The sequence below is a fragment of the Pleurodeles waltl genome, chromosome 3_1, assembly GCF_031143425.1.
Source record: "Pleurodeles waltl isolate 20211129_DDA chromosome 3_1, aPleWal1.hap1.20221129, whole genome shotgun sequence".
Taxonomy (NCBI): Eukaryota; Metazoa; Chordata; class Amphibia; order Caudata; family Salamandridae; genus Pleurodeles; species Pleurodeles waltl.
Window position 1 is genome coordinate 1431716094 of NC_090440.1, and position 26157 is coordinate 1431742250.

Genomic DNA, 26157 nt, shown 5'->3' on the forward strand with positions numbered 1-26157 from the left:
CAAGCCAAATTTTGGTCCTTTTTTCCCCAACATCCTAGGGATTCTAGAGGTACCCAGAGTTTGTGGGTTCGCCTGGAGGAGGCCAAGAAAGTAGCCAAAATACAGCAAAAATGTTGTTAAAAAAAAAACAAAAAAAAGAATGGGGGAAAAGGGCTGCAGAAGAAGGCTTGTGGGTTTTTTTCCCCTGAAAATGGCATCAACAAAGCGTTTGTGGTGCTAAAATCACCATCTTCCCGGCTTTCAGGAACAGACAGACTTGAATCCGAAAACCACATTTTTCAATACAATTTTGTCATTTTACTGGGACATACCCCATTTTTACTATTTTTTTTGTGCTTTTAGCCTCCTTCCAGTTAGTGACGGAAATGGGTGTGAAACTAATGCTGGATCCCGGAAAGCTAAACATTTCTGAAAAGTAGACAGCATTCTGAATTCAGCAAGCGGTCATTTGTGTAGATCCTACAAGGTTTTCTTACAGAAAATAACAGCAGAAATTAAAAAAAAATATAGAAACTGAGGTGAAAAAACTGCAGTTTTTTCCACGTTTTACTCTGTAACTTTTTCCTGCGATGTCAGATTTTTTAAAGCAATATACTGTTACATCTGTTGGACTTTTCTGGTTGTGGGGATATAGAGGGCTTGTAGGTTCATCAAGAATCCTAGGTACCCAGAGTCAATAAATAAGTCAGTAAATAAGCGGCACCTTGCAATGGGTTTTCATTCTATACCGGGTATACAGCAATTCATTTAGTGAAATATGAAGAGTGGAAAAATAGGTATCAAGAAAACCTTTTGTATTTCCAATATGGGCACACAATAAGGTGTTGAGAAGCACTGGTTATTTGCACATCTCTGAATTCTGGGGTCCCCATATTAGCATGTAAATTACAGGGCATATCTCAAATAGATGTCTTTTTTACACACTGTCTTATATTTGGAAGGAGAAAATGTCGAGAAAGACAAGGGGCAATAACACTTGTTTTGCTATTCTGTGTTCCCCAAAGTCTGCCAATAAAAATGGTACCTCACTTGCATGGGGGGACTAATGCCAGCGACAGGAAACGCAACATGGATTCATCACATTTTTACATTGTAAACTGACGTCTTACTTTTGCAAAGTGCCTAGCCGTGGATTTTGATCTCTAGCCCAGTTGGCACCTTCGAAAACCCACCAAACCTGTGTATTTCTTAAAACTAGACACCTAGGGGAATTCAGGATGTGGTGACTTGTGGGGCTCTCACCAGGTTCTGTTACTCAGAATCCTTTGCAAACCTCAAAATTTTGCCGAAAATCACTTTTTCCTCACATTTCAGTGATAGAAAGTTCTGGAATCTGAGAGGAGCCACAAATTTCCTTCCACCCAGCTTTCCCCAAAGTCTCCCGATAAATATGGTAGCTCACTTGTTTGAGTAGGCCTAGTACTTAAGACAGGAAATGCCCCAAAAAACAACATGGACACATCACATTTTCCCCAAAAAAACAGAGGTGTGTTTTGCAGAGTGCCAAACTGTGGATTTTGGCCTCTAGCTCAGCCGGCACCTAGGGAAACCTACCAAACCTCTGCATTTTTGAAAACTAGACACCTAGGGGAATCCAAGATGGGGTGACTTGTGGGGGTCTCATCAGGTTCTGTTACCCATAACCCTTTGCAAACCTCAAAATTCGGCCAAAAAAAACAACACTTTTTCCTCACATTTCGGTGACAGAAAGTTCTGGAATCTGAGAGGAGCCACAAATTTACTTCCACTCAGCGTTCCCTCCAAGTCTCCTGATAAAAAATGGTACCTCACTTGTGTGGGTAGACGTAGTGCCCGTGAAAGGAAATGCCCCAAAACACTATCTGGACACATCAAAATTATCAAATGCAAAACTACCTGTTTTTGCGGGGGTGGGCACCTGCGTTTTTTGGTCCTGGGCTCAGCAGCCATACAAGGAAACCTACCAAACCAGTCATTTCTTAAAACTAGACACCCGAGGGAGTCCAGGGAGGTATGACTTGCGTGGATCCCCCAGTGTTTTCTTACCCCGAATCCTCAGCAAACCTCAAAATTAGCACAAAAAAAAAAACACATTTACCCAGATTTCTGTGTGGGATCACTGCACCGGAACAAATATCCTACCACCCAATGTTCCGGTCAGTCTCCGGTAAAAATGATACCTCACTTGTGTAGGAGGACCCAAGTGCTTGTGAGAGGGAAGAGCAAAAAACATGTTGAAATTGAGGGGGAACCAAAGCGGGTCCAAAAGGGCAGTTTGGGGGGAAAAAAACAACTTTTTTTTTTGCTAACAAGTGGGGCAGAATTTTTATTGGTATAGATGAGACAATGCTGGGTGGTAGGAATTTTGTGGATTCCTGCAGATTCTGGAAGGTTCCATCACAAAAATGTGGGGAAAAATGTGATTTCCAGCAAAGTTGGAGGTTTGCAGGGCATTGTGGTTAAGAAAATGGTGCGGGGTGCATGTGAAGCACACCACCCTGGACTCTTACAGAAGTTTAGTTTTCAGATGTGTCTCGGTCTTGTGGATTTTTCTACATGGCAGCGTCCGAAAGTCGAAAACCTGCAGCCCTCACCATTCCAAGTGAGACGATTTTGAGAGTTAGCCAAGCTCTCATGACCCAAATGTAAAACCAAAACCCAAAATAAGTTTTAGTGTGCTGGGAGAGACCTGAAAGACTGTTACCCCCTTCAGTTGGGGTGGGGGCATAACCATGCCCATACTGGTTGACATCTAGTAGGTTTTCTGCCCCCCAACCTCCCACAGGGAGTGAACCTGGGGTAACTGCCCCATCTGCTCACAGGTAGGCAGAACAACTATGGCCCCATTTTTTTAAAAACAAAATCTTCTCTGGTGGGCTTTTTGCCCCCCTGGGGGGCAGATGGGCCTTCTAAAAATAGACCAATCTGACCCCAAGGAAGGCAGATATGGCCAACAGTAATGTTCCCCCATGGGGAGTGTCCCTTGCCCAAGTGGCTGCCCCCGAAACAAACCACACACCAATCCCTGGTTTGGCAGATTGACCTAATAGAAATAGGCAGATCTGCTCCCAAGGGGAGAAGAAATGGCCTAAGATACATTTGACCCCCCCCCGGGGAGCGACGCTTACCGAAGGAGTCACTCTCCTTGAGTGAAATTGGTGCAAAAAACAATCCCCAGGGCCTAGTGGGTTCTGCTCCACTTGGAGACAGACCGGCCTACAGATTGGCCTAATAAAAATAGGCCGATCTGCCCCCAGGGTGCCAGAAATAGCCTAAAATAAATTTGCCTCCCAGGGGAACGACCCTTACCTAAGGAGTCGCTCCCCTTGTGTGAAATTGACGCAAAACAAATAAAGATCCTGGGTGTCTAGTGGTTTCGGCCCCCCTTGGGGGCAGATCTGCCTAATAAAAATAGGCCGATCTGACCCCAAGGGGGGGTAGAAATGGCCTAAAGACAGTTTGCTCCCAGGGGAGCTACCTTTGCCTAAGACGTCGCTCCCCACATAAAAAAAAAAAAAAAAAAAAAGATCCTTGGTGTCTAGGGGTTTCTGTCCCCAAGGGGGGCAGAAGTGGCCTAAAAACTATTTCCCCCCCACCCTTCCATGGGAGCGACCCTTGCCTAAGGGGTCGCTCCCCACATGTAAAACACAAAAAAAGATTCTTGGTGTCTAGGATTTCTGGCCCCCCTGGGGGCAGATCTGCCTAATTATAAGAGGTCGATCTGCCTCCGGGGGTGGGGCAGAAAACGCCTAAGAGTATTTTGCTCCCCGGGGGGCGGCCCTTGCCCAAGGGGCCGCTCACCTTATGCATAAAAAAAAATAATATATCCTGGTGTCTAGTGGGCATTTCTTCTGCCCGATCTCATTGCGATTGGGCAGCAGAAATGCTGAGAGAGGCATGAAAGGAAAGGTCTCTCTTTTCCTTTCATGCCTCTCTCGCCCCACTCCACGTGATTGGAGGAGAAATGCTTTTGCATTTCTCCTCAGATCAGAGCTGGAAGCGCAGCGCGGTGGAGGCGGCCTCCGATGAGGTCAGCGCGCAATTGCCCGCTGATGTCATCAGACACCACAGAGGAGTCAGGGGGAGGGCGAAGGTTGAAGGGGAAGCGATTCCCCTTCCATCCCTGCCCAGGGGAGGGGTCTGCCAGGCCCTCGGAGGGAGCGTTAGCGCTTCCCAGAGAGCCGGTAGCTGGATGTAACTGTTACGTCGTCAGCGCACAAGCGGTGCTGCCGAAGACGTAACCGTTACGTCCAGGGCACCCGAGGGGTTAATCCCATCTATCCTAGATCCATTCAAAGGACACCACCTCCCGTGATCTCTCTTTGTATTTTACATTAAGGGAAAATCTGCTTTAAATACACCCAAGATACTCATGTTAAAGTCTGTCATTGATAGTAGAACATTGGCTGCAAACAATAATATTGTAAGTCTATACTTTTTATTCCTGCGTATGTACGTATTGTTGCTGCAAAAGGCTCAGCAGTCATTGTACATACTATTCAGTAGCCTGGCCTGGTTCCTCAAGATATCAGAGGTTTCTCCGAGAATATGCCATTAACCAGAACCCCAGCTGTCGAAGCGATGTAAAATGCCATTTTAATATAGACTCTGTCATCTTTCACTCCAAATTCTACACCACTTTCCTCAGAAACTCCTAGTTTACCCTTTGAGACACTTTCTCAGCTTCAAATCTCAGGAAGGCCTTTAAGATCGCCAACTCAGTATGGTGAACTTCCCCTTACGTTGTCAAATAATTGCCTGTTGCTGATGAACTAGGAATGACCTTCATGCGTGATATCTGGCGATTCCACAGATAGCCTGAATGCTAATATTTTCATGTGAAATTTTTTCTCTTTATGCAACGGGGTTGTGAGTCTGTAAGAAGAGCAGATGCATTTGCCTTATCCTTGTTTTGCAACAACCGTCACATCCACATCACACTACAGCACTATTATGAGTGAACTTTTCATTCCAATGGGCCTAAGAAGACACGTTACCACACCCATCAGAATACGGTGTGTGTTCGACACAGATTTCAGCTGCTAGGAACAGACGAAATCTTTTTTGAAACTGTGGGAAAACATGAAGGAAGTAGCATTGCTGCTGTTTTCCAAAATCTCATAATCCCTCTGGAATTACAAGGACTACTGGTAAAGGTTACTCCAGGGCAGGGAAATAATGGGATTTTAACAGGCCATTCGTAATCAAGGCCGTAGTTGTTGGAATGTCTCAAGGATCTGCCATTCTTTCAACTGAGTTTGTCACCTTCTTAATGTTTGCCTCCTTCTTTGTACTTGCCCTGTCTTGCTGATCTGTGGTTCTGCTTGTGCCATTGTTCCCTTTGCTGTCTTTGGGTTGCTGGTACAGCCAGCCACCCATGTTGAGGTAATACCATCCTGGTCTGTTCCCAACTGAAGGATGCATCTTACGCTATTATTCTGATATGTTGGTTTCCGCCATCTATTTGGACTTGCATTACAGTGGAAACTGAGCTGTCTCTTGCACTGCTGGGTGAAGTGTCTTCCTTTTGGTCAGAGTGGATTATCCCACTCCTGTATTTTTTTCACCACAAAATTCAAATGGGCTCTTTTGCACTTCCTTCAGGTCATGCCACAATCTCTTAAGTTGCTGGGCCCGGCAGCCTAGGACCAATCATTTGGATGCTTTTTATGCCCACTACTTCTCTTAAATGCATGTACTCTCTAATGCCCAAACTTTCACAACCTCTGAGACATTTTCTCATTCTGGTGTTATCCTGACAAGCTCGGTTTTCTAAATCTTTAAACATTTTCTGCAGGGTCAGCATCACAACTTCCATCTACAAAGCTTTGTTACTCACAATCTGATCACCGGGACATTTTTTGCTTTTTCTTCCAAGTCTAACATTCTCTGACCTAGAGTGTCTACGTCTTGTGTAAGAGACGCAACTGTTTCTGCAGTTTTACGCATTTCTACCACTTCCTACTACACAGCTTCTTTTCCTTCCTTGTGAAGGCTTTGTTCAATCAAACCCAGATCTTCCTTGGTGACCTGTCTTTAATTTTTCTTAGATGCTATTTCAGGTGCAGCTTAGTCCCCTACTGGTCTTCTAGAAGCACAGTTCCCTTTTAGCTGTAGGAGACCAGTATTTCCTTCTGGCCCTTTTATTTTTTTATTTTTATTTTTTTATTTTTTTTTACCTTCGAAGCATTCAAGTCTCTACAGGTTGTAGATATGTAGAGTATTACTCAGTTAGGCCAATGAGAGTTTAGGTGGCCTCGTCACATTTACTATTGGGTACCCTTCGTTCTTGGTGCCCTGTGGTTCCCCTTTATCCTAGTTGGAAGAGCCTACCCAAGAATGTCGGACCTATACTTAGTCTGAAGTCAAAAGAATATCTTGTGGCTCGCTTCTTAGCATTAACCTTCTTATTAAGTCTTTGAGATCAAGTTTGTCGCTAAGTTTTGGATCATTCCTGCAGTGTCTGTCTCCTAGAATATAGGCACTTTAGAAAATGTATTGGGACTCCTGCTTGCAGCCTTTGTTGGGTCCGATTTCTCTGTATAGACCTGTCTCTTTACTATCCCTCAGTCAGTTACCTGCTCTTAGTTTAGGATCGTTCTCTTATGTGCTACCCGCCTTCAGCCGGGCCGCACACTGTCACCTTTCTCATTGCCCACTGTCAAAACCCCTGCACTTAGGTTCTACTTTTGAATGTGCCACACCAGACTAATTCATTTTAAATGGTTTTGCCTTTCTTCCCCAACCCTCTTAAAACTTATTTACATGTTTCACTTGCACAAAACTGTTTAATGCTAACTATATGAAATGTAATAACTTCGATGTTGATTTATGTCAGTTTGAATAAAAAAAGTTATCGAACGATACTAAAAGAGCTCTTCATTGAAGAGTAATATTTTCATGATCCACCTAACCCAGGTACTGGTACTTCTTTGGTAGCGTTTTGACCCTTCTGGGATATATTTGGGCTGTTCTTATCCACTAAGGGCCTTATTGGTAAAATAAACCAATAGGAAGATGTATCCGACTGAAGGCATTTTGTAAGACAGGGGTTAGACTAGTAGAACCAATCTATTTTTTTCAATGTTTATAAGGTCAAATTGAGTTATCATAGTAAGATACATTCCAATCTTTGGGTCTAGATGTATTGAGTTTTTAAAACTTTAAGTATATTGGAATCTGGCAACTATGAAAGATCCCTCTCCAGCCCTAGGAACGGTGTCCATGTTAGGAGCTACCGGTGGTCTAGAAGCTACCTTTAAAACTAGGACTCCTCTTTAGGGTACAGCGTTATTTTCTAGCTCCCTTGAGCTGGGAGCTGTTACCGATGCTATTTGCTATTTCCAAGGACAGGAGTTTTCACAGGTGTTGGGTTAATAATCCTAGCTTCTTTTTTTTCTGACAGAGGAATCCAGATCTGCAGCAACAGTTTTCCGAGATAAGTCCGGGCGCAAGCGAGACCTGCAGGCAGAGCGGGAGGAGCAACAACGCGAAGCTGGTGTGAAGTCCCAGAAGGAGGAGCAGTATGCCCGTTGGGGGCAGGGGTAAGAGACATTTCATGGTGCTGTGGAAAGGCAATTAGAGTGGCAGATTCCAGAGATGCATATATGGACACAGATGCGAGATGCCCAGTCAGGTAGTAGTTAGAGGTATCAAATGTATAGAGTAGTAAAAGATGTTTCATGGAAACATTCGTAAGAGCTTTCAGTGTGAGTTAGTAGTAGTATATACTACAGCGGGGCAAGACAGGCTTAGCTTAGTACTTGGGTAAAACAGGACCAATGGGGGAGGGGGGGGGTGTATGTGGAAGGAACCCCAAGTAGAGAAGGGTAAGCGACAGCCAGTGAGGCAGGGATGACAGGCCTCATGTGGGTACACATAAGAGTCTTCATATTATTACACAGGTTATCTATAGTATGCATTTCATAAGTGAACTTGGCGAGTTTAAAGAGTGTGTGTCTGCCCATCTCGAGTGCAGCCATCCATGAAATCATGATGCCTTTTTGGTCTGAAACTTAAGAGTCTGACGTTCACCCAGGTAATGCATGCTTTGATGTAATGCATCCTTCAGTCTCTCCATAATGGGATGGTACAGGTTCTGGTGTGGCAGTTGCACCACCGTTTATCTAGGATGCGAGCATAAGAATGCTTGCCTGTACTCCTTAATTACTTATCCATGCTCTGCCCTCTGTCAGGTCATGGGGTGTTCACAGTGCACCCTAATCTTTCTTCAGACGTACAGTGGTGTTCCATAGATTGTAACTTCGAGTGAGTGTAATGACCAGTGCATTACTTTCACAATGATTGAGGTCACAAACATATTTAAAGGGCCAGGACAAAAAAAAGCTATTGCTGAGGACTTTCATTCCAACACTAGAAACAATGTTTTCTGTAGTGAAAAATAGTATGGGCCGAACTTGCTTTGAAACACACTCAGGCTGCAGAAGCTATACAAGACCTTCGGGAAGCCGTAGATTGTGACTTGGCTCCTCAGACAGTCTTAAATTCAAAATGCTACCTTGAAAGGTGTCCAGAAGTGCTACTTCAGCCAAATGTGGTGAGGGAAAGGCCTTGTTCAACACAGTGTCCCTGTAAGGAATTGACTTGTGGAGCACACACTTTAAGGGCTTCAGACACCTCTTTCCAGAGACTAGAAGGAGCAGTGAGAAGACTGTCCCTATCAGTTGGTGAGGTAAAAAGGAGAGAATCCGCATGGACCTGACAGTTGGTTCTCGGAAAATAGGTGTTGACTCTCTGCAGAAACAAGAAAGAGCAGGGCACGTTTACGTTTGCATCCGAAAAAAGAATGTTGTCCGTGTTGAACTTTAAATAATTTCAACAACCTTATGGATGTTTTATTATTTTCTTTGTTCTGCGTTAAACCAAAATCCTGACCCGCAACCCGGACCATTCTAGTGCTGGGACAGGCATACAGCTAGGCCAACGCACCTCAGTCTTGCATCGTTGTACTTTAGCATTGGGCTGTTACATAGTTTCGCCAGGCACCTAAATCCTCAGCTGCACCACCTGCAACTCGGGTAGTAGTACACACATTTAGCTCAATAGGTGCACATCTTTCATGGCTGGTACCCTCTGTAGGTCCAAAGCCATGTGTACTACCTTTCCCGTGCCTTATACTAATAACTAGCTCTGTTATTCGGTTTGGTCATTTTTTAAACTGATTGGCTCACCCACAAAATCTTCGTTTTTTGAGGTTTTCACCTAACATTTTTTCCCACTGAAAGTGTCCTTGTGTAGAACGTGGTTTGGTGTAACGTCACACAAAATTACCTTTCCTAATGTCGGTTCCGCCCTTTCCCACTTGCAGCCTCGCCCAGCGGCAGATGCAACAGCAAAATGTGCTGGATGCAGCAAAAGAAATTGAGAAACCCTTGGCCCGCTACATCGACGACCAGGACTTGGACCAAATGCTACGGGAACAGGAAAGAGATGGGGACCCCATGGCCAATTTCATAAAAAAGAAGAAAGTGAAGGAGGAAAAGAACAAGAAAGGTGAGCTCTGTGGGATCCCACTCGGCGTCTTTGAGTTGTTGGTGGGTTGATGCTGTAACTGGTTGATGTGACTGTGCTTCTCTTATGGATGCAGACAAAAAGCACTGCGATTATGCAATCTCTGAAGAGTGCAGTGCTACAGTCAGCTGGGCTTGTCCCAGGAAGGCCACCTGTAGCCTTTGTCAGTGCTGGTAATCACCACAGCTAGAAATTTCTTTTCTTTGTTCCCTCCAGTGCGCCCAAGGTACAGTGGACCAAACCCTCCCCCGAACCGGTTTGACTTATGGCCTGGTTACCGCTGGGACGGAGTTGACAGGTACTGTTATAGCTTTGTTTCCTACTTTTATTTTAACTACAGTTTGACGTCTATTTCGTTTCAGAAGGAACAATTATGTATCTGTGGTGTCACAGTAGTTTTTCATGGCGCTTCTTTCGTGGCCGGTTTAGGGATACTGATTGCGTTTTTCTGATTGACCGTCCTCCTTCAAGATAACATTGTTTGCAATTTCGCTTCAAAATCTCAAGCGCCCCAAGTCCACAATATGGCTTGGGTAAGGTGTCTTTGCATTTGTGTGTTTTTTTTCTTTCTTCTTAATGCAAGAGGCTTCTACCACAGGTTGTTGGCATTTATTGGCACTGTAAATAACAAATAAATACCCAACCAAGTGGGTCCTATTTTATTCACCTCTAAGAGACGAAAAGTTGAGCTTGCTGTTGCCCTTCAGCCACATTTTCTTTCTTAGGCTGTCAGCTCGCTGTGGTGCTTCAGGTGAGAGCCCCACCTCGTGCAAAACAGAACATAACATCCATACAGACTGGGAATATTGTGCCTCCCAGGCCAGTTATTCATCCATGGCCAGTATCTAGTTTGTGTGATGGAACAGTATAGGCGTGCTCTGAGCTGGGGAGCATGTGTTAGACTCTTGAGTCCGACTACGTAAACAAAGGTTGCCCAGTTTTGAACTCCAGCTACCTACCTACCTACCTACCTACCTACCTAGCTGCCTCTTGGCTACTTTTGCATCTTGTAAATGTGGAAATTAACATAGGGAGCCGTTAATTGGCAAAAACTATGAGTTGTGCCTTGTAGGAAAACATGAAGATTGAGAACAGAGTTAGTGTTGAAGTAGGCACAGATTGTGTGTGTAACTTTTAGCTCCTACTACAAACGTTTAGAGTAAAATGCGCTAATCTTTTGTTTACACCAGTAGTCGCCACCAGAGTTTTCCTGGCAGCACACATTCCGTGGAGCCACATCTTTAAATACAGCACATATTGGCCCTCATTCTTTTATACATTTGTGCAAATCGGTGCAAATACTGCCCACATTCAGCCTGGCAAAATGTTTAATCACTGAGGGTATTGACATCAGCTCTATATAGGTCTGCTAGGATCCAAATTCCAGCCTGCTCCAGAAAGACATTTATTCCTATTGGTCATGGGAGATCAATTATTGGTCTGTTGTTAAACGTGGTTACTTGTAATGTGTGCACTAGAAACCGATTTGTTTCCAGGTCCCATATTCAGGAGGGAATACTCCAAACTGGTGTTAAGTTATCAATAGAAAACCGGGAATTGGAGGTGATAGAAAGTTAGAAATAAAGGGGAGTGGCAGCACGTGGGGCTGAGCCCAGCTAAGCAGCTCGCCCTCACAACAGTGTTTGTGCAGAGCGTCCTTCCCATGATCTGTAGCAAGGGGGTCCATACTTGCGTTGTTTTTTTGTTTTTTTTGCACATTCTGACAGAAGCGTGTTTACGGGGGAAGGAAATAAAGCCCGAGTCCATTATTTTCAAAATGTAAGATGTATGGTTATCAAATGATGGGGATGTCTATTTTTCTGGTACCTCTCCCTGTGAAACACCTGTGGAAATATACTAGTTGCAGCTTTGCTTTATTACAAAACACAAAATAAATATGGCCGAATACAAAAAAACAAATATGGATTAATACAGATGGAAATGTCTAAAAGTAAATGGCATAAAACTGTGAGCCTAGGTTACTAGTAGTTCGTTTTGTGAGTTATGCACATTGTGCAAGTACCTGAAGATAACATGTTATATAGGTTTTAATCCTAGCGAGTTATCACTCAATTTGTCATTAATTTAATTTCGAAAAAATATATTCTATTGAGGAGTAGTGAGGACTTCTTATCACATAATATAAGAAACAGTTCGTTTTATTTGGTAAACAGATGATTTAGTGAAGTTAATTACACACTTATTTGACATACACAGCACACATAGCAGTATGGCAGGTCACCAGTCACCGTCATCACTCCCCCACCCCCACCAGGGCAGGGAAAGTCCATACCTTTGTCCCCCACTACACTTGCTTATTGAGCCACACCTATCCACAGACATCACTTGAAAGGAGTCCCAGATTTGTTGGCAAACCACATCCTCATACGATTTCCGCACCAAAATGCTAAGAACCACAGATGTTAACGTGTGCTATACAAAACTGCACAGCATAACATACTTCACACACACCATATTTTTGATTAGCTGTACATTCAGGGTTACAGATGTGAGTGTTCAACTGTGCTCTGTATGACCTTTTACACGTGCTCCATGTGAGGACAAAAGTAGGACAGTTGGAATTGCCTTTTCTGATTGAGTTCTCCCTCATTGGGTTCCATTAACAATATAGCACCCTCAGAGTTCTTTTCTCAAAGCTGCTTTCCTATGGTATAGACTGTCATCAAACAATAATACCCAGCTCTCTTCTCTACAGTGTTTAACTCTGTATTTAAGGATGCTGTGTGTGGTCTGGTTCCCATTGGCTCATCTCATTTCCACTCTAGGCCCTAATGTGGGTAAAAACAGGCCTTGGAAAATCATAAAAATGTTACTGGACCTCCAGGTCGAGTAACTTGAATAATCTACTCGACCTAACTGTAATGTACTTGACCCATAAACAACAGGTCTCAAATTGTGTGATCCTAGGCAAATATTTTATTTAACTGATTAGCCTTTTTATTAATTCTTACTTATTAGTGCACCTTCAAATATGTGAGTTCAGTATTTCTGCTGTACCAAAAAACTCTTTTTGTTTGATTAAATAGACTGAAAGTTTGCTTTCTGTATAATAAGAATATAGCCCACCTGATCCATAACTTGTCTTAGTTAACTACTAGCATTGCTATTTTCTCCATATATGTTTAAACACTCACCTTTAATAAATATATGTTCGATGGCATCTGTCGCTGTAGATACGCATGTTCTGCAATAGCTCGCCATCTGGTGTTGGGCCGGAGTGTTACAAGTTGTTTTTCTTCGAAGAAGTCTTTCGAGTCACGGGACCGAGTGACTCCTCCTTTTGTCTCCATTGCGCATGGGCGTCGACTCCATCTTCGATTGGTTTTTTTCCGCCATCGGGTTCGGACGTGTTCCTGTCGCTCCGAGTTTCGGAACGGAAAATTAGCTAATTTCGGAAGATTTTCGTCGGTATTGTTGCGTTCGGGATCGGCGTACTTAGATTCCACACCGCATCGAAGATCGAAGAGCTCCGGTGCCCTTCGGGGTAGTTTTTCGATCCTCCGTCGGGGCCTGGTCGGCCCGACCGCGTGCTGAACAACGCCGATGGAACGGACCCCGTTTCGTTTCTGCCCCAAATGCCACAATAAATACCCCTACACAGACCAACACTTGGTCTGCAACCTGTGCCTGTCACCTGAGCACAGCGAAGACACCTGCGAGGCCTGTTGTGCGTTCCGGTCCCGAAAAACACTCCGAGACCGTCGAGCCAGAAGACTTCAAATGGCGTCCGCACCGACAGCCCAACGGGAGTTCGAGGAACAGGAAGAAGAAGGTACCTTCTCGATCCAAGACTCAGACTCCGAAGGATTCGACGACACACAAACCGTGAATAAGACGTCGAAAACCACACAAAGAAACATTTACAAGGCCCAGGGGACGCCACTGCCACCAGGCCATGGCTCCACCCATAAATTCGGTGACCGACCGTCGGCACCGAAAAAGGCCAAAACAGTGCCGAGATCGTCCGACTCCGGTCGAGACACCGGCACGCAGCCTTCTCGGGACCGAGAAAGTGCTGGAGACAAGCCTCGACACCGAGATGCCGGTGTGGACACGGCTCGACGCCGAGACAACGGCACCGAAACAGATCGACGCCGAGAGGTTTCGGCCCCGAAAAGGAAAAAAGTCACCTCGGAGCCGAAAAAACACACAGACAAAGTTTCGACGCCGAAACAAACTGCAAGCGACCCAGCTTCAGGCTCTTATACAGAAGAGCACTCGCTAACCTCCCAAATGCAAAAGCATAGGTTTGAGGAAGAGCTACAAGCAACTGATGTGGACCATACGCAAAAGCGTATCTTCATTCAGCAGGGAACAGGAAAAATAAGCACCCTTCCCCCCATTAGGAGAAAGAGAAGGTTGGAGTTCCAGACGGAACAAGCACCACAACCAAAAGTGGTTAAAAGAATTACACCACCACCCTCTCCTCCGCCCGTGATTAACGTTTCACCAGCACAAACTCCATCTCACTCCCCAGCTCACACCACCATGAGCCAGGGTGACCAAGATCAGGACGCATGGGACCTATACGACGCCCCAGTGTCAGATAACAGCCCGGAGGCCTACCCTACAAAGCCATCTCCACCAGAAGACAGCACCGCGTACTCTCAGGTGGTGGCTAGAGCAGCACAATTTCATAACGTAAGCCTCCACTCAGAACAGGTCGAGGATGATTTCTTGTTCAACACACTCTCCTCCACCCACAGCTCCTACCAAAGCCTGCCTATGCTCCCTGGTATGCTCCGGCACGCAAAAGACATATTTAAGGAGCCGGTCAAAAGTAGGGCAATCACACCAAGGGTGGAAAAGAAGTATAAGCCGCCTCCTACGGACCCGGTTTTCATCACTACACAGCTGCCACCAGACTCTGTTGTTGTAGGAGCAGCTAGGAAAAGGGCCAACTCTCACACATCTGGAGATGCACCACCCCCAGATAAAGAAAGCCGCAAGTTCGATGCAGCTGGTAAAAGAGTCGCAGCACAAGCTGCAAACCAGTGGCGCATCGCGAACTCCCAGGCACTACTTGCGCGCTATGACAGAGCCCACTGGGACGAGATGCAACATCTCATTGAACATCTGCCCAAGGACTTCCAAAATAGGGCGAAACAAGTGGTTGAGGAGGGACAGACCATCTCCAACAACCAGATACGTTCCTCCATGGACGCTGCAGATACAGCTGCACGGACAATTAATACATCTGTAACTATCAGACGGCATGCATGGCTCCGAACGTCTGGATTTAAACCAGAGATTCAACAAGCAGTTCTCAATATGCCTTTTAATGAAAAAGAACTGTTCGGTCCAGAAGTGGACACAGCGATTGAGAAACTCAAAAAAGATACGGACACTGCCAAAGCCATGGGCGCACTCTACTCCCCGCAGAGCAGAGGGAATTACAGCACATTCCGTAAAACGCCCTTTCGAGGGGGGTTTCGGGGTCAAAGCACACAAGCCAGCACCTCACAAGCAACACCGTCCACTTACCAGGGACAGTATAGAGGAGGTTTTCGGGGACAATATAGAGGAGGGCAATTCCCTAGAAATAGAGGGAGATTTCAAAGCCCCAAAACCCCTACTACTAAACAATGACTCACATGTCACTCACCCCCTCCACACAACACCAGTGGGGGGAAGAATAGGTCATTATTACAAAGCATGGGAGGAAATCACTACAGACACTTGGGTTCTAGCAATTATCCAACATGGTTATTGCATAGAATTTCTACAATTCCCTCCAAACATACCACCAAAAGCACAAAATTTAACAACACACCATTCCAATCTCCTGGAGATAGAAGTGCAGGCACTATTGCAAAAGAATGCAATCGAATTAGTGCCAAACACACAAATAAACACAGGAGTTTACTCACTGTACTTTCTGATACCAAAGAAGGACAAAACGCTGAGACCAATCCTAGACCTCAGAGTAGTGAACACTTTCATCAAATCAGACCACTTCCACATGGTCACACTACAAGAAGTATTGCCATTGCTAAAACTACACAACTACATGGCAACTTTAGACCTCAAGGATGCTTATTTCCATATACCAATACACCCATCGCACAGGAAATACCTAAGGTTTGTATTCAAAGGAATACATTACCAATTCAAGGTACTGCCTTTCGGATTAACAACCGCACCAAGAGTCTTTACCAAATGTCTAGCGGTAGTCGCTGCACACATAAGAAGGCAGCAAATACATGTGTTCCCATATTTGGACGACTGGCTAATCAAGGCCCATTCGTTCATACAGTGCTCAAATCACACAAATCAGATCATACAAACCCTCTTCAAACTCGGGTTCACCGTCAATTTCACAAAATCCAAAATTCTGCCACGCAAGGTACAACAATACCTGGGAGCCATAATAGACACATCAAAGGGAGTAGCCACTCCAAGTCCACAACGAATTCAAAATTTCAACACCATCATACAACGCATGTATCCAACACAAAAGATACAGGCAAAGATGGTATTACAACTCCTAGGCATGATGTCATCATGCATAGCCATTGTCCCAAACGCAAGACTGCACATGAGGCCCTTACAACAATGCCTAGCATCACAGTGGTCTCAAGCACAGGGTCACCTTCTAGATCTGGTGTTAATAGACCGCCAAACTTACCTCTCGCTTCTGTGGTGGAACAACATAAATTTAAACAAGGGGTGGCCTTTCCAAGACCCAGTGCCACAATACGTAATAACAACAGATGCTTCCATGACAGGGTGGGGAGCACACCTCGATCAACACAGCATACAAGGACAATGGAACGTACATCAAACAAAACTGCATATCAATCACCTAGAACTTCTAGCAGTTTTTCAAGCACTAAAAGCTTTCCAACCAATAATAGTTCACAAATACATTCTCGTCAAAACAGACAACATGACAACAATGTATTATCTAAACAAGCAGGGAGGGACGCACTCCACGCAGTTAAGCCTGCTAGCACAAAAAATTTGGCATTGGGCAATTCACAACCAAATTCGCCTAATTGCACAGTTTATACCAGGGATACAAAATCAACTCGCAGACAATCTCTCTCGAGATCACCAACAGGTCCACGAATGGGAAATTCACCCCCAAATTCTGAACACTTATTTCAAACTCTGGGGAACACCTCAGATAGACTTGTTTGCGACAAGGGAGAACGCAAAATGCCAAAACTTCGCATCCAGGTACCCACACAAACAATCCCAAGGCAATGCCCTATGGATGAACTGGTCAGGGATATTTGCTTACGCTTTTCCTCCTCTCCCTCTCCTTCCTTACCTGGTAAACAAACTCAGTCAAAGCAAACTCAAACTCATATTGATAGCACCAACTTGGGCAAGGCAACCCTGGTACACAACGCTGCTAGACCTATCAGTGGTACCCTGCATCAAATTGCCCAACAGGCCAGATCTGTTGACACAGCACAACCAAAAGATCAGACACCCAGATCCAGCATCGCTGAATCTAGCAATCTGGCTCCTGAAATCCTAGAATTCGGGCACTTACAACTTACCCAAGAATGTATGGAAGTCATAAAACAAGCAAGAAGGCCATCCACCAGGCACTGCTATGCAAGTAAATGGAAGAGGTTTGTTTGCTACTGCCATATTAATCAAATACAACCATTACACACAACTCCAGAACATGTAGTGGGTTACTTGCTTCACTTACAAAAATCTAACCTAGCTTTCTCTTCCATTAAGATTCACCTTGCAGCAATATCTGCATACCTGCAGACTACCTATTCAACTTCCCTATATAAAATACCAGTCATTAAAGCATTCATGGAGGGCCTTAGGAGAATTATACCACCAAGAACACCACCTGTTCCTTCATGGAACCTAAATGTTGTCCTAACTAGACTTATGGGTCCACCTTTTGAACCCATGCACTCCTGCGACATACAGTTCCTAACCTGGAAGGTGGCATTTCTCATCGCCATTACTTCCCTGAGAAGAGTAAGCGAGATTCAGGCGTTTACTATACAGGAACCTTTTATACAACTACACAAAAATAAAGTCGTCCTAAGGACCAATCCTAAATTTTTGCCAAAGGTTATTTCACCGTTCCATCTAAATCAAACAGTGGAACTTCCAGTGTTCTTTCCACAGCCAGATACCGTAGCTGAAAGGGCACTACATACATTAGATGTCAAAAGAGCATTGATGTATTACATTGACAGAACAAAAAACATCAGAAAGACTAAACAACTCTTTATTGCATTTCAAAAACCTCACGCAGGAAACCCAATTTCAAAACAAGGTATAGCCAGATGGATAGTTAAATGCATCCAAATCTGCTACCTTAAAGCTAAACGACAGCTGCCCATTACACCAAGGGCACACTCAACCAGAAAGAAAGGTGCTACCATGGCCTTTCTAGGAAACATCCCAATGCAAGAAATATGTAAGGCAGCCACATGGTCTACGCCTCACACATTCACCAAGCACTACTGTGTAGACGTGTTATCCGCACAACAAGCCACAGTAGGTCAAGCCGTATTAAGAACATTATTTCAGACTACTTCCACTCCTACAGGCTGATCCACCGCTTTTGGGGAAATAACTGCTTACTAGTCTATGCAGAACATGCGTATCTACAGCGACAGATGCCATCGAACTGAAAATGTCACTTACCCAGTGTACATCTGTTCGTGGCATCAGTCGCAGTAGATTCGCATGTGCCCACCCGCCTCCCCGGGAGCCTGTAGCAGTTTGGAAGTTACCTTCAATTATTTATATATGTATCATCTCAACCTTAAATAGGTGCATACTTAGTCACTCCATTGCATGGGCACTATTACTACAATTCAACTCCTACCTCACCCTCTGCGGGGAAAAACAATCGAAGATGGAGTCGACGCCCATGCGCAATGGAGACAAAAGGAGGAGTCACTCGGTCCCGTGACTCGAAAGACTTCTTCGAAGAAAAACAACTTGTAACACTCCGGCCCAACACCAGATGGCGAGCTATTGCAGAACATGCGAATCTACTGCGACTGATGCCACGAACAGATGTACACTGGGTAAGTGACATTTTCATACTAAAGCATGATGTGGTTGCGCACTGTCATTTACAGACAGTAAATTTCCATGAAATGTCCAAAACCTTCCCACTAACTTGCAGCTTTACTAATAACACTATATAGTGTTAATATTGGAACATGTGATGTTGATACACACAACAATACATTCATTTATAAGAATGAAGTTGCATCACCATTATTAGATTCCCCTGTTGTGAAATTTCTATCAACACATGCACAAAGGTATGTGGTCAGCTGACTGAGAACTAAGCCAGAGGATACTGACAGGTCACAGGTGGGGTGGCATGTAGCTGGCAGACAAACATGCAAACAGGAAACTTGGATCAAATCCCTCAGATAAGCACAGGGGTCCCAGGAGATTGTCCCCAATAAAACAGACCTGGCCAGAGGGGTGCCTGCATTCCCAAACACACTGTTAAGGTAGATGCCCCTTATAGTTATGAACACTTAACCAATCAGAATACAGCACACACCACAGCACGCAGCGACCACACGCCCCTCAAGCCGAACATGTGGACACATACTCGCTAATCCACTTTGTGTCCAAGCAAGGTCCAGGCCCACCTGCATTAGTTATCAGGACCTTATTTATGACTCCATGACAACTGTTTGCATTCTTAACGAAGAAAGGAATCTTTTAGTTATTTTATGGTACTCCGAGAAATGTATAAAACACCACGCCAAACTGATGTACATTGAGAGACAGTCCTCGGACCCCTGTTCTGTAACTGCTCTCCCGACCGTAAAGTTTAATTAAATGAACTATTCCTGTTTTGCCAGACACCTCTTGTCTTTGGTGTGCTAAGGTAAATTCACATTGGAGCAATATTTTGGCATGCTAACCAGGAGCAGATTGGTTCCTCAGACCTGACTGCGACCGAAGGAAGAGGACCCCGCCTGGACAAATTCACATTTGTGCCACAAGAAAGGTGAGAAGACACTGCAGTTGATTGGAAGTTCTGCTGTATCTACAGTGCAGCGGTTCATCCTGAAGCCGACATCAGAAGGGTAAGAGACTAACAAGATTCCCTTTAGTCAAGTATAATTTCAGATTTTCCAGTATTGGATCTCACATAGATTCACATGCTTGAGTCATTCCCCGTCGTTGAAGCAGGAGTCCCACAGTACTATTACACAGCAATGTACATAGGTCTTATAGCCTATCTATGTCCTGTGTAAAAAAAAAAAAAAAAAAAAAAAAACTACAAACCTTAGTTAATCGGGCTACAACACCCTCTGGAACACTCCCAGCAGAGGCCGATTTCCTCAGATTTTCTACAGCACATCGTGAGATGGTAGTCTTCTTGAGCTCTGGTCATATTACTTGTTTCCTCTCAGCTTTGACAAAGGAATTTATTTCCAGAATATCACAATTTCATCTGCCTACTGGTTTTGACTGAACACTATGTCCCAAATCACAAAGAAAGGACTTTTCAGAGCCTGTGACACCTGTGAGAAGAAAAGGCACCATTCGGAGGACCCACACAAGAAATGCATATATTGCCTCCATCCAGAGCATAAGGATATAGACTGTAAAATCTGTTGCACCTTTTCTCAGACAACTCTAAAGGACAGGGAAGGTAGCGTTTTGCTGTGGCTGCAAAAACTAAAAAAATAAATAAAAAAAAAGTGCTGTTTATCTGAGGAGGACAGTGATGACTCTTCACGACTTCATCTGCCCTGAAAAGAACTAAAGCTGGGGGGAAAATACATCTGAACCACCTGTAACGGTCATTAAGAAATTAAAGCATACGGAAATTTGGCAAGGAAAGAGGCAGGAGGACCTTCCTTGCCAGGAAAAAACTGCCTCACAAAAGACTGGCTCTGAGCCTACTTCTCCTTCCCTGAAAGAAGCACTTCACTCTGTGCTGTTGACGACAAAATCTAAGAAAAGTGTACATTCGGCTACAAAGACACCATCAACGGCGTGCTCATTTACCACTGCAGTGTCGCCGATAATAATCTCGTCATCATTGCTGTCATTGACGATTGTCGCTACTAGGATCCTGAAACGCCAGTCGACAGAGACTCCGTCGACGACCTCCTTTTTGAACCTGCCGTTGACTACAAAGGTCACATCGTTATCACAATAATCACCTACACTAGCACAGTTACCATTGATGCTGCTTTCAGCCAACATACAGTTGATTATGTAATCATGGTCAACACCATCAACAAAGGTCTTGTTGACGATGATACCGTCATCAATGAAGAGCTCGTCGACTATGAAGAGCTTGTTGACGCCGATACTGTTGACGCCTCCGTCGATGATGACATAACCGATGGAACTGTCAATAACGCTGCCATCAGTGATACAATCGACGACCTTGATGTTAACAAAGAAAACTTCAATGATGGAACATTCGATATCGAAAGAAAAGTAATCTACGAAGACATTTCCATTGCTGTCTTTAATCTCTTTAAAGGGAAAGTCGTCTTTATCCACCATTTGCCCACCGGTGTACCTCTTGGATAATGACGAGGACTGCGATGATGAGGGTCCTTTTGGAGTGGCTGCTAGCCCTTTCCAGCTGCAGGTCAAATGGCAAGACTTCAGAGATTACGAAGAAGAATATCAGGAAGATTATTACTCTGCTAGAGAGCACACAGCCCTTCCATCAGGAATCTTTAATGCAGGATCAACAGGAGCTTTCTATTCCTGTGCCTATGTCTCTAGTAACTAATTTGAAGGGTACGCTACAGGATTATTCGTACAGATTTCCACCATCTGCTCCTGCAACACCTATGCCACAAGCAACACCGCCTGTGAAACTGTTTCAAACCCCTACTACATTACCAAGACTAGCAGCAGTAATTGGAGCACCTACTGCACCTCCACCAGGATTAGCAGGCACTTTAGCTCAGCCCCCTGCTGATGATGCACCATTTATTGATGATGACAGATAAGAGGTAAAAAGAAGAGATGTTACAGCAGAACCAAATGAGCGGGCCGACTACCTCATCCCCACCCTATCGCCACCACTGGCAGCATCAGTAGATTCTTGACCGGAAGACATTGGCGGCTTCCATAATTTAATAAAGAGAGCAGCCAAACGTTTCAAAATTCTACTACTTACTAAGGAAACAAATTGTTTTCTGTACAACTTCAAAGAACCTGCAAAGAAATCAGTCAGAGCTATCCCAATTATTGATTTTATTTGACAGGAAGGCCTTAAAGCAATGTAAAACCCCGCTATACTGTCACCAAGCCTCCACTATTGTGGTACCTCAGTGTAGTACTAGGGCAGCTCTTGAAACTCTTTAAGATTTGAAGCACCTTATTTGGAAAATGGAGCTCATACTGGCTCTCACTTCTGCTGGCTCTCACTTCAGCCAAAAGAGTGAGATCCAGGCTTTTACCATTAAAGAACCTTTACTCTAATTTACAGGAGACAGTGTTATTCTTCAAACCAAATGCCGTCAGACTTCCAGTGGTTCTCCGAACATTTTTCCCACTCAGGCAGCTGCAGAAAAATCTCTGCATTCTCTAGATGTCAAACGATGCCTCATGGTTTACTTACACAGGACCCACCAGATAGAGAAAGCAGACCAACTGTTAATGGCAGATGGTGGTATCAAGGAAGGTCTCCAGTAACCAAACAGACTATCACCAGATGGATTGCATCAATTATACAGTTTTGCCTTTCACAAGCTAGAAAGCCATTGCAGGGCAAAGTGGAAGCCTATTCCATCAGAGCTGTTACCACACCTACAGGTATTTTCGCCAGACTACCAATTCAGCATATCTGCAGAGCAGCAAGTGGTCCAACTGACACACATTTACGAAGCATTATTGCCTGGACAAGACCCATAAGTCTGATGCAGTTGTGGGACAGGCAGCGTTACGACATCTGTTTAAGTAGGGTGAGCCTCTTTGATTTTTTCCACCGTCCGCTAACTATGTGTTACAGTAATATGACTGTTCTTTTTTACTTGATTGCTTGTTATTCTGATTCAAGCATGCGAATCTATGAAAGATCCAATACTGGAGAAAAAAATGAGTTACCTACCTGTAACTGTAGTTCTCCAGTATTGGTATCTTTCATAGGTTCACATGGGACCCACCTTCCTCCCCCTAAAGGCTCCCCTCAGACATAACAATTACTAATTTCACACTTCTGCTTGAAAAACTGAGGGAATCGGCCTCTGTTGGGAGTGTTCTAGAGGGTGCTATGGCCTGATTGCTTAAGGTTTGTGGTCTGGTCCCTTTTTTAAAAACAAAAAAAAAGGACATAGGCTATAAGACCTATGGTTCAAAGCTAATCTGTTATAATAATGCACATTGCTTTGTTATAATACTGTGGGACTCTCACTTTGCCGACTGGGAATGATTCATGCATGTGAATCTCTGAAAGATAACAATACTGGAGAACTACAGTTACAGATAAGTAACTCATTTTCTTCCCTAAAAATCCTAAAAGTTAGTAGTATAACCGTCTCCTAAAAGACTGAAATGTATCATTGAATCGCCTCTAATGCATATGCAAACCAGGTTCCCCACACAGGCTAAAAAGCTCAATAAGTTTTGCCACAAATGACACACACACACACACACTAAGTGTTCCCCTGGCCAAAGTAAGGATCCTTTGACATTGACATAATCGAACATATGAGAACACACATACAGGCAAAATACACAGGGCAAAAGAAGGACAAGAGAGTAGCTGTAGGAAGTTGGCTCTGTATGCACTATTTCAAAGTAAGGAATAGTATGCACAGAGTCCAAGGGTTCCCCTTAGAGATAAGATAGTGGCAAAAAGAGATAATACTAATGCTCTTTTTTGTGGTAGTGTGGTCGAGCAGTAGGCTTATCAAAGGAGTAATGTTAAGCATTTGTTGTACATACACACAGGCAATAAATGAGGAACACACACTCAGAGACCATTCCAGCCAATAGGTTTTTGTATAGAAAAATATATTTTCTTAGTTTATTTTAAGAACCACAGGTTCAAATTCTACATGTAATATCTCATTTGAAAGGTATTGCAGGTAAGTACTCTAGGAACTTTGAATAATCACAATAGCATATATATCTTTTACATAAAACACATTTAGCTGTTTTAAAAGTGGACACTGTGCAATTTTCACAGTTCCTGGGGGAGGTAAAGTAATGTTAGTTCTTGCAGGTAAGTAAACCACCTACGGGGTTCAGATTGGGGTCCAAGGTAGCCCACCGTTGGGGGTTCAGAGCAACCCCAAAGTTACCACACCAGCAGCTCAGGGCCGGTCAGGTGCAGAGGTCAAAGAGGTGCCCAAAACACATAGGCTTCAATGGAGGTAAGGGGGAGCCCCGGTTCCAGTCTGCCAGCAGGTAAGTACCCGCGTCTTCGGAGGGCAGACCAAGGGGGTTTTGTAGGGCACCGGGGGGGACACAAGTCAGCACAAAAAGTACACCCTCAGCAGCGCAGGGGCGGCCGGGGGCAGTGTGCAAACACGCGTCGGGTTTCCAATGGTTTTCAATGAGAGACCAAGGGGTCTCTTCAGCGGTGCAGGCAGGCAAGGGGGGGGCTCCTCGGGGTAGCCACCACCTGGGCAAGGGAGAGGGCCTCCTGGGGGTCACTCCTGCACTGGAGTTCTGATCCTTCAGGTCCTGGGGGCTGCGGGTGCAGGGTCTTTTCCAGGCGTCAGGATTTCAGAGTCAGGCAGTCGCGGTCAGGGGGAGCCTCGGGATTCCCTCTGCAGGCGTCGCTGTGGGGGTTCAGGGGGGACAACTTTGGTTACTCACAGTCTCGGAGTCGCCTGGGGGGTCCTTCCTGTAGCGTTGTTTCTTCACCAGTCGAGTCTGGGTCGCCGGGTGCAGTGTTGCAAGTCTCACGCTTCTTGTGGGGATTGCAGGGGTCTTTAAATCTGCTACTCTGGATACAAAGTTGCAGTCTTTGTTGAACAGGGCCGCTGTTCTCAGGAGTTTCTTGGTCTCTTGGAAGCAGGGCAGTCCTCTGAGGATTCAGGGGTCGCTGGTCCTGGGGAAAGCGTCGCTGGAGCAGTTTTCTTCTGAAGGCAGGAGACAGGCCGGTAAGGCTGGGGCCAAAGCAGTTGGTGTCTTCTTTCTTCTTCTGCAGGGGTTTTTCAGCTCAACAGTCCTCTTCTTCTGTAAGTTGCAGGAATCTAAATTCTTAGGTTCAGGGAAGCCCTTAAATACTAAATTTAAGGGCGTGTTTAGGTCTGGGGGGTTAGTAGCCAATGGCTACTAGCCCTGAGGGTGCGAACACCCTCTTTGTGCCTCCTTCCAAGGGGAGGGGGTCACAATCCTATCCCTATTGGGGGAATCCTCCATCTGCAAGATGGAGGATTTCTAAAAGTTAGAGTCACTTCAGCTCAGGACACCTTAGGGGCTGTCCTGACTGGTCAGTGACTCCTCCTTGTTATTCTCATTATTTCCTCCGGCCTTGCCGCCAAAAGTGGGGCTGTGGCCGGAGGGGGCGGGCAACTCCACTAGCTGGAGTGCCCTGTGGTGCTGGAACAAAGGGGGTGAGCCTTTGAGGCTCACCGCCAGGTGTTACAGCTCCTGCCTGGGGGAGGTGTTAGCATCTCCACCCAGTGCAGGCTTTGTTACAGTAGCATTACTGGAATTCTGGACCATCTGTGAGGAGGCCCAGCCCGATAATAGTCAGCAAGCAAGACGTCAGCAACTCCCTTGCCATATGCAGGAATGGAGGTGCACTCCCTAATGCCTGCTGTTCCCGCATGAGGTTATACCATTCTGACCGTCGAGGTAGCCCAAGGGGCCCCTCCCAAACAACAAGCTGTTTGGTCTAGGCATGGCAGACTAACAGGCCAACAAGCACAGGCAATCTCCGCACCACCACAGTCCAGCACTAGAGCTAACCAGAGTTCGACCCACCCCCATCTGTCACGTTCAGGCCACCAAAGCACAGAGAACACGCACACCCACTAGCTCTGTGGAACACATCAGAGTGACGGAGATTCATAGCAGTTCTAGACAGTGAGGCAACTGGAGGGGGTGAGGAAAGCACCCCCGTCCTCTGGAATCTGATGACAAGGGGGAGCCACAGGTTATGCTGAGGTAGCTGACGAAACGTCAGGAAGCAAGTTTTGAGGGCAGGTCCCAACTAAGATAAACCACGCATAGCTCTGAACGGAGTAGGCAATTTAGCTGGGGTTTAGAGGAAAAGCGTGAACTAAGGAGAGAGAGAGAGAGCCTGCATCCTGGAAGCCCAGTAAGAGAGTATAGCAGAACGCCCTCCACCTGAGAAGAGCAGCGGTAGTTCTAGAGCCCCCGTTGAGGAAGAATCCAAGGACCGAGGGTAGGCTTTTGACTGGGGTTCGAGCCTCAGCAGAGCGCCAACTAAAGAGAGGGAATGACCAGGAAATTAGAGACTAAGGTAGCCTGGTGCAAACTCAACTGAGACGTAGGAGAACCAAGATGGCATCTTTAAGTGCGCACAAGGAGAGCAGTGAGGAAGACGTCTGCTGCTACTCCTAAACGTGGAGGATATACAAGCCAACTCTAAGAGAGAGAGTGTCTCAATAGGAAGGCAAGATTTTTGTGCAACCATTTCATCACCTGTTAGCCCGCTGCACCGAAGGAAGCAACCAGTATGGTAGACCCTGGTTGGAGGAG

At 45.2% G+C, this 26157-nt stretch overlaps 1 protein-coding gene across 3 annotated transcripts in view; it reads left to right on the forward strand.

The window, feature by feature from the left end:
• The window catches only part of BUD13 (BUD13 homolog), a 133385-nt gene that overhangs the window by 98687 nt on the left and 8541 nt on the right, over positions 1 to 26157 (forward strand). For all 3 annotated transcript variants that reach the window (XM_069224954.1, XM_069224955.1, XM_069224956.1), the window contains 3 exons: positions 7385 to 7523; positions 9308 to 9492; positions 9727 to 9808. In XM_069224954.1, the coding sequence (XP_069081055.1) occupies positions 7385 to 7523; positions 9308 to 9492; positions 9727 to 9808 (406 nt within the window). The remainder of the gene's footprint in view (positions 1 to 7384; positions 7524 to 9307; positions 9493 to 9726; positions 9809 to 26157) is intronic.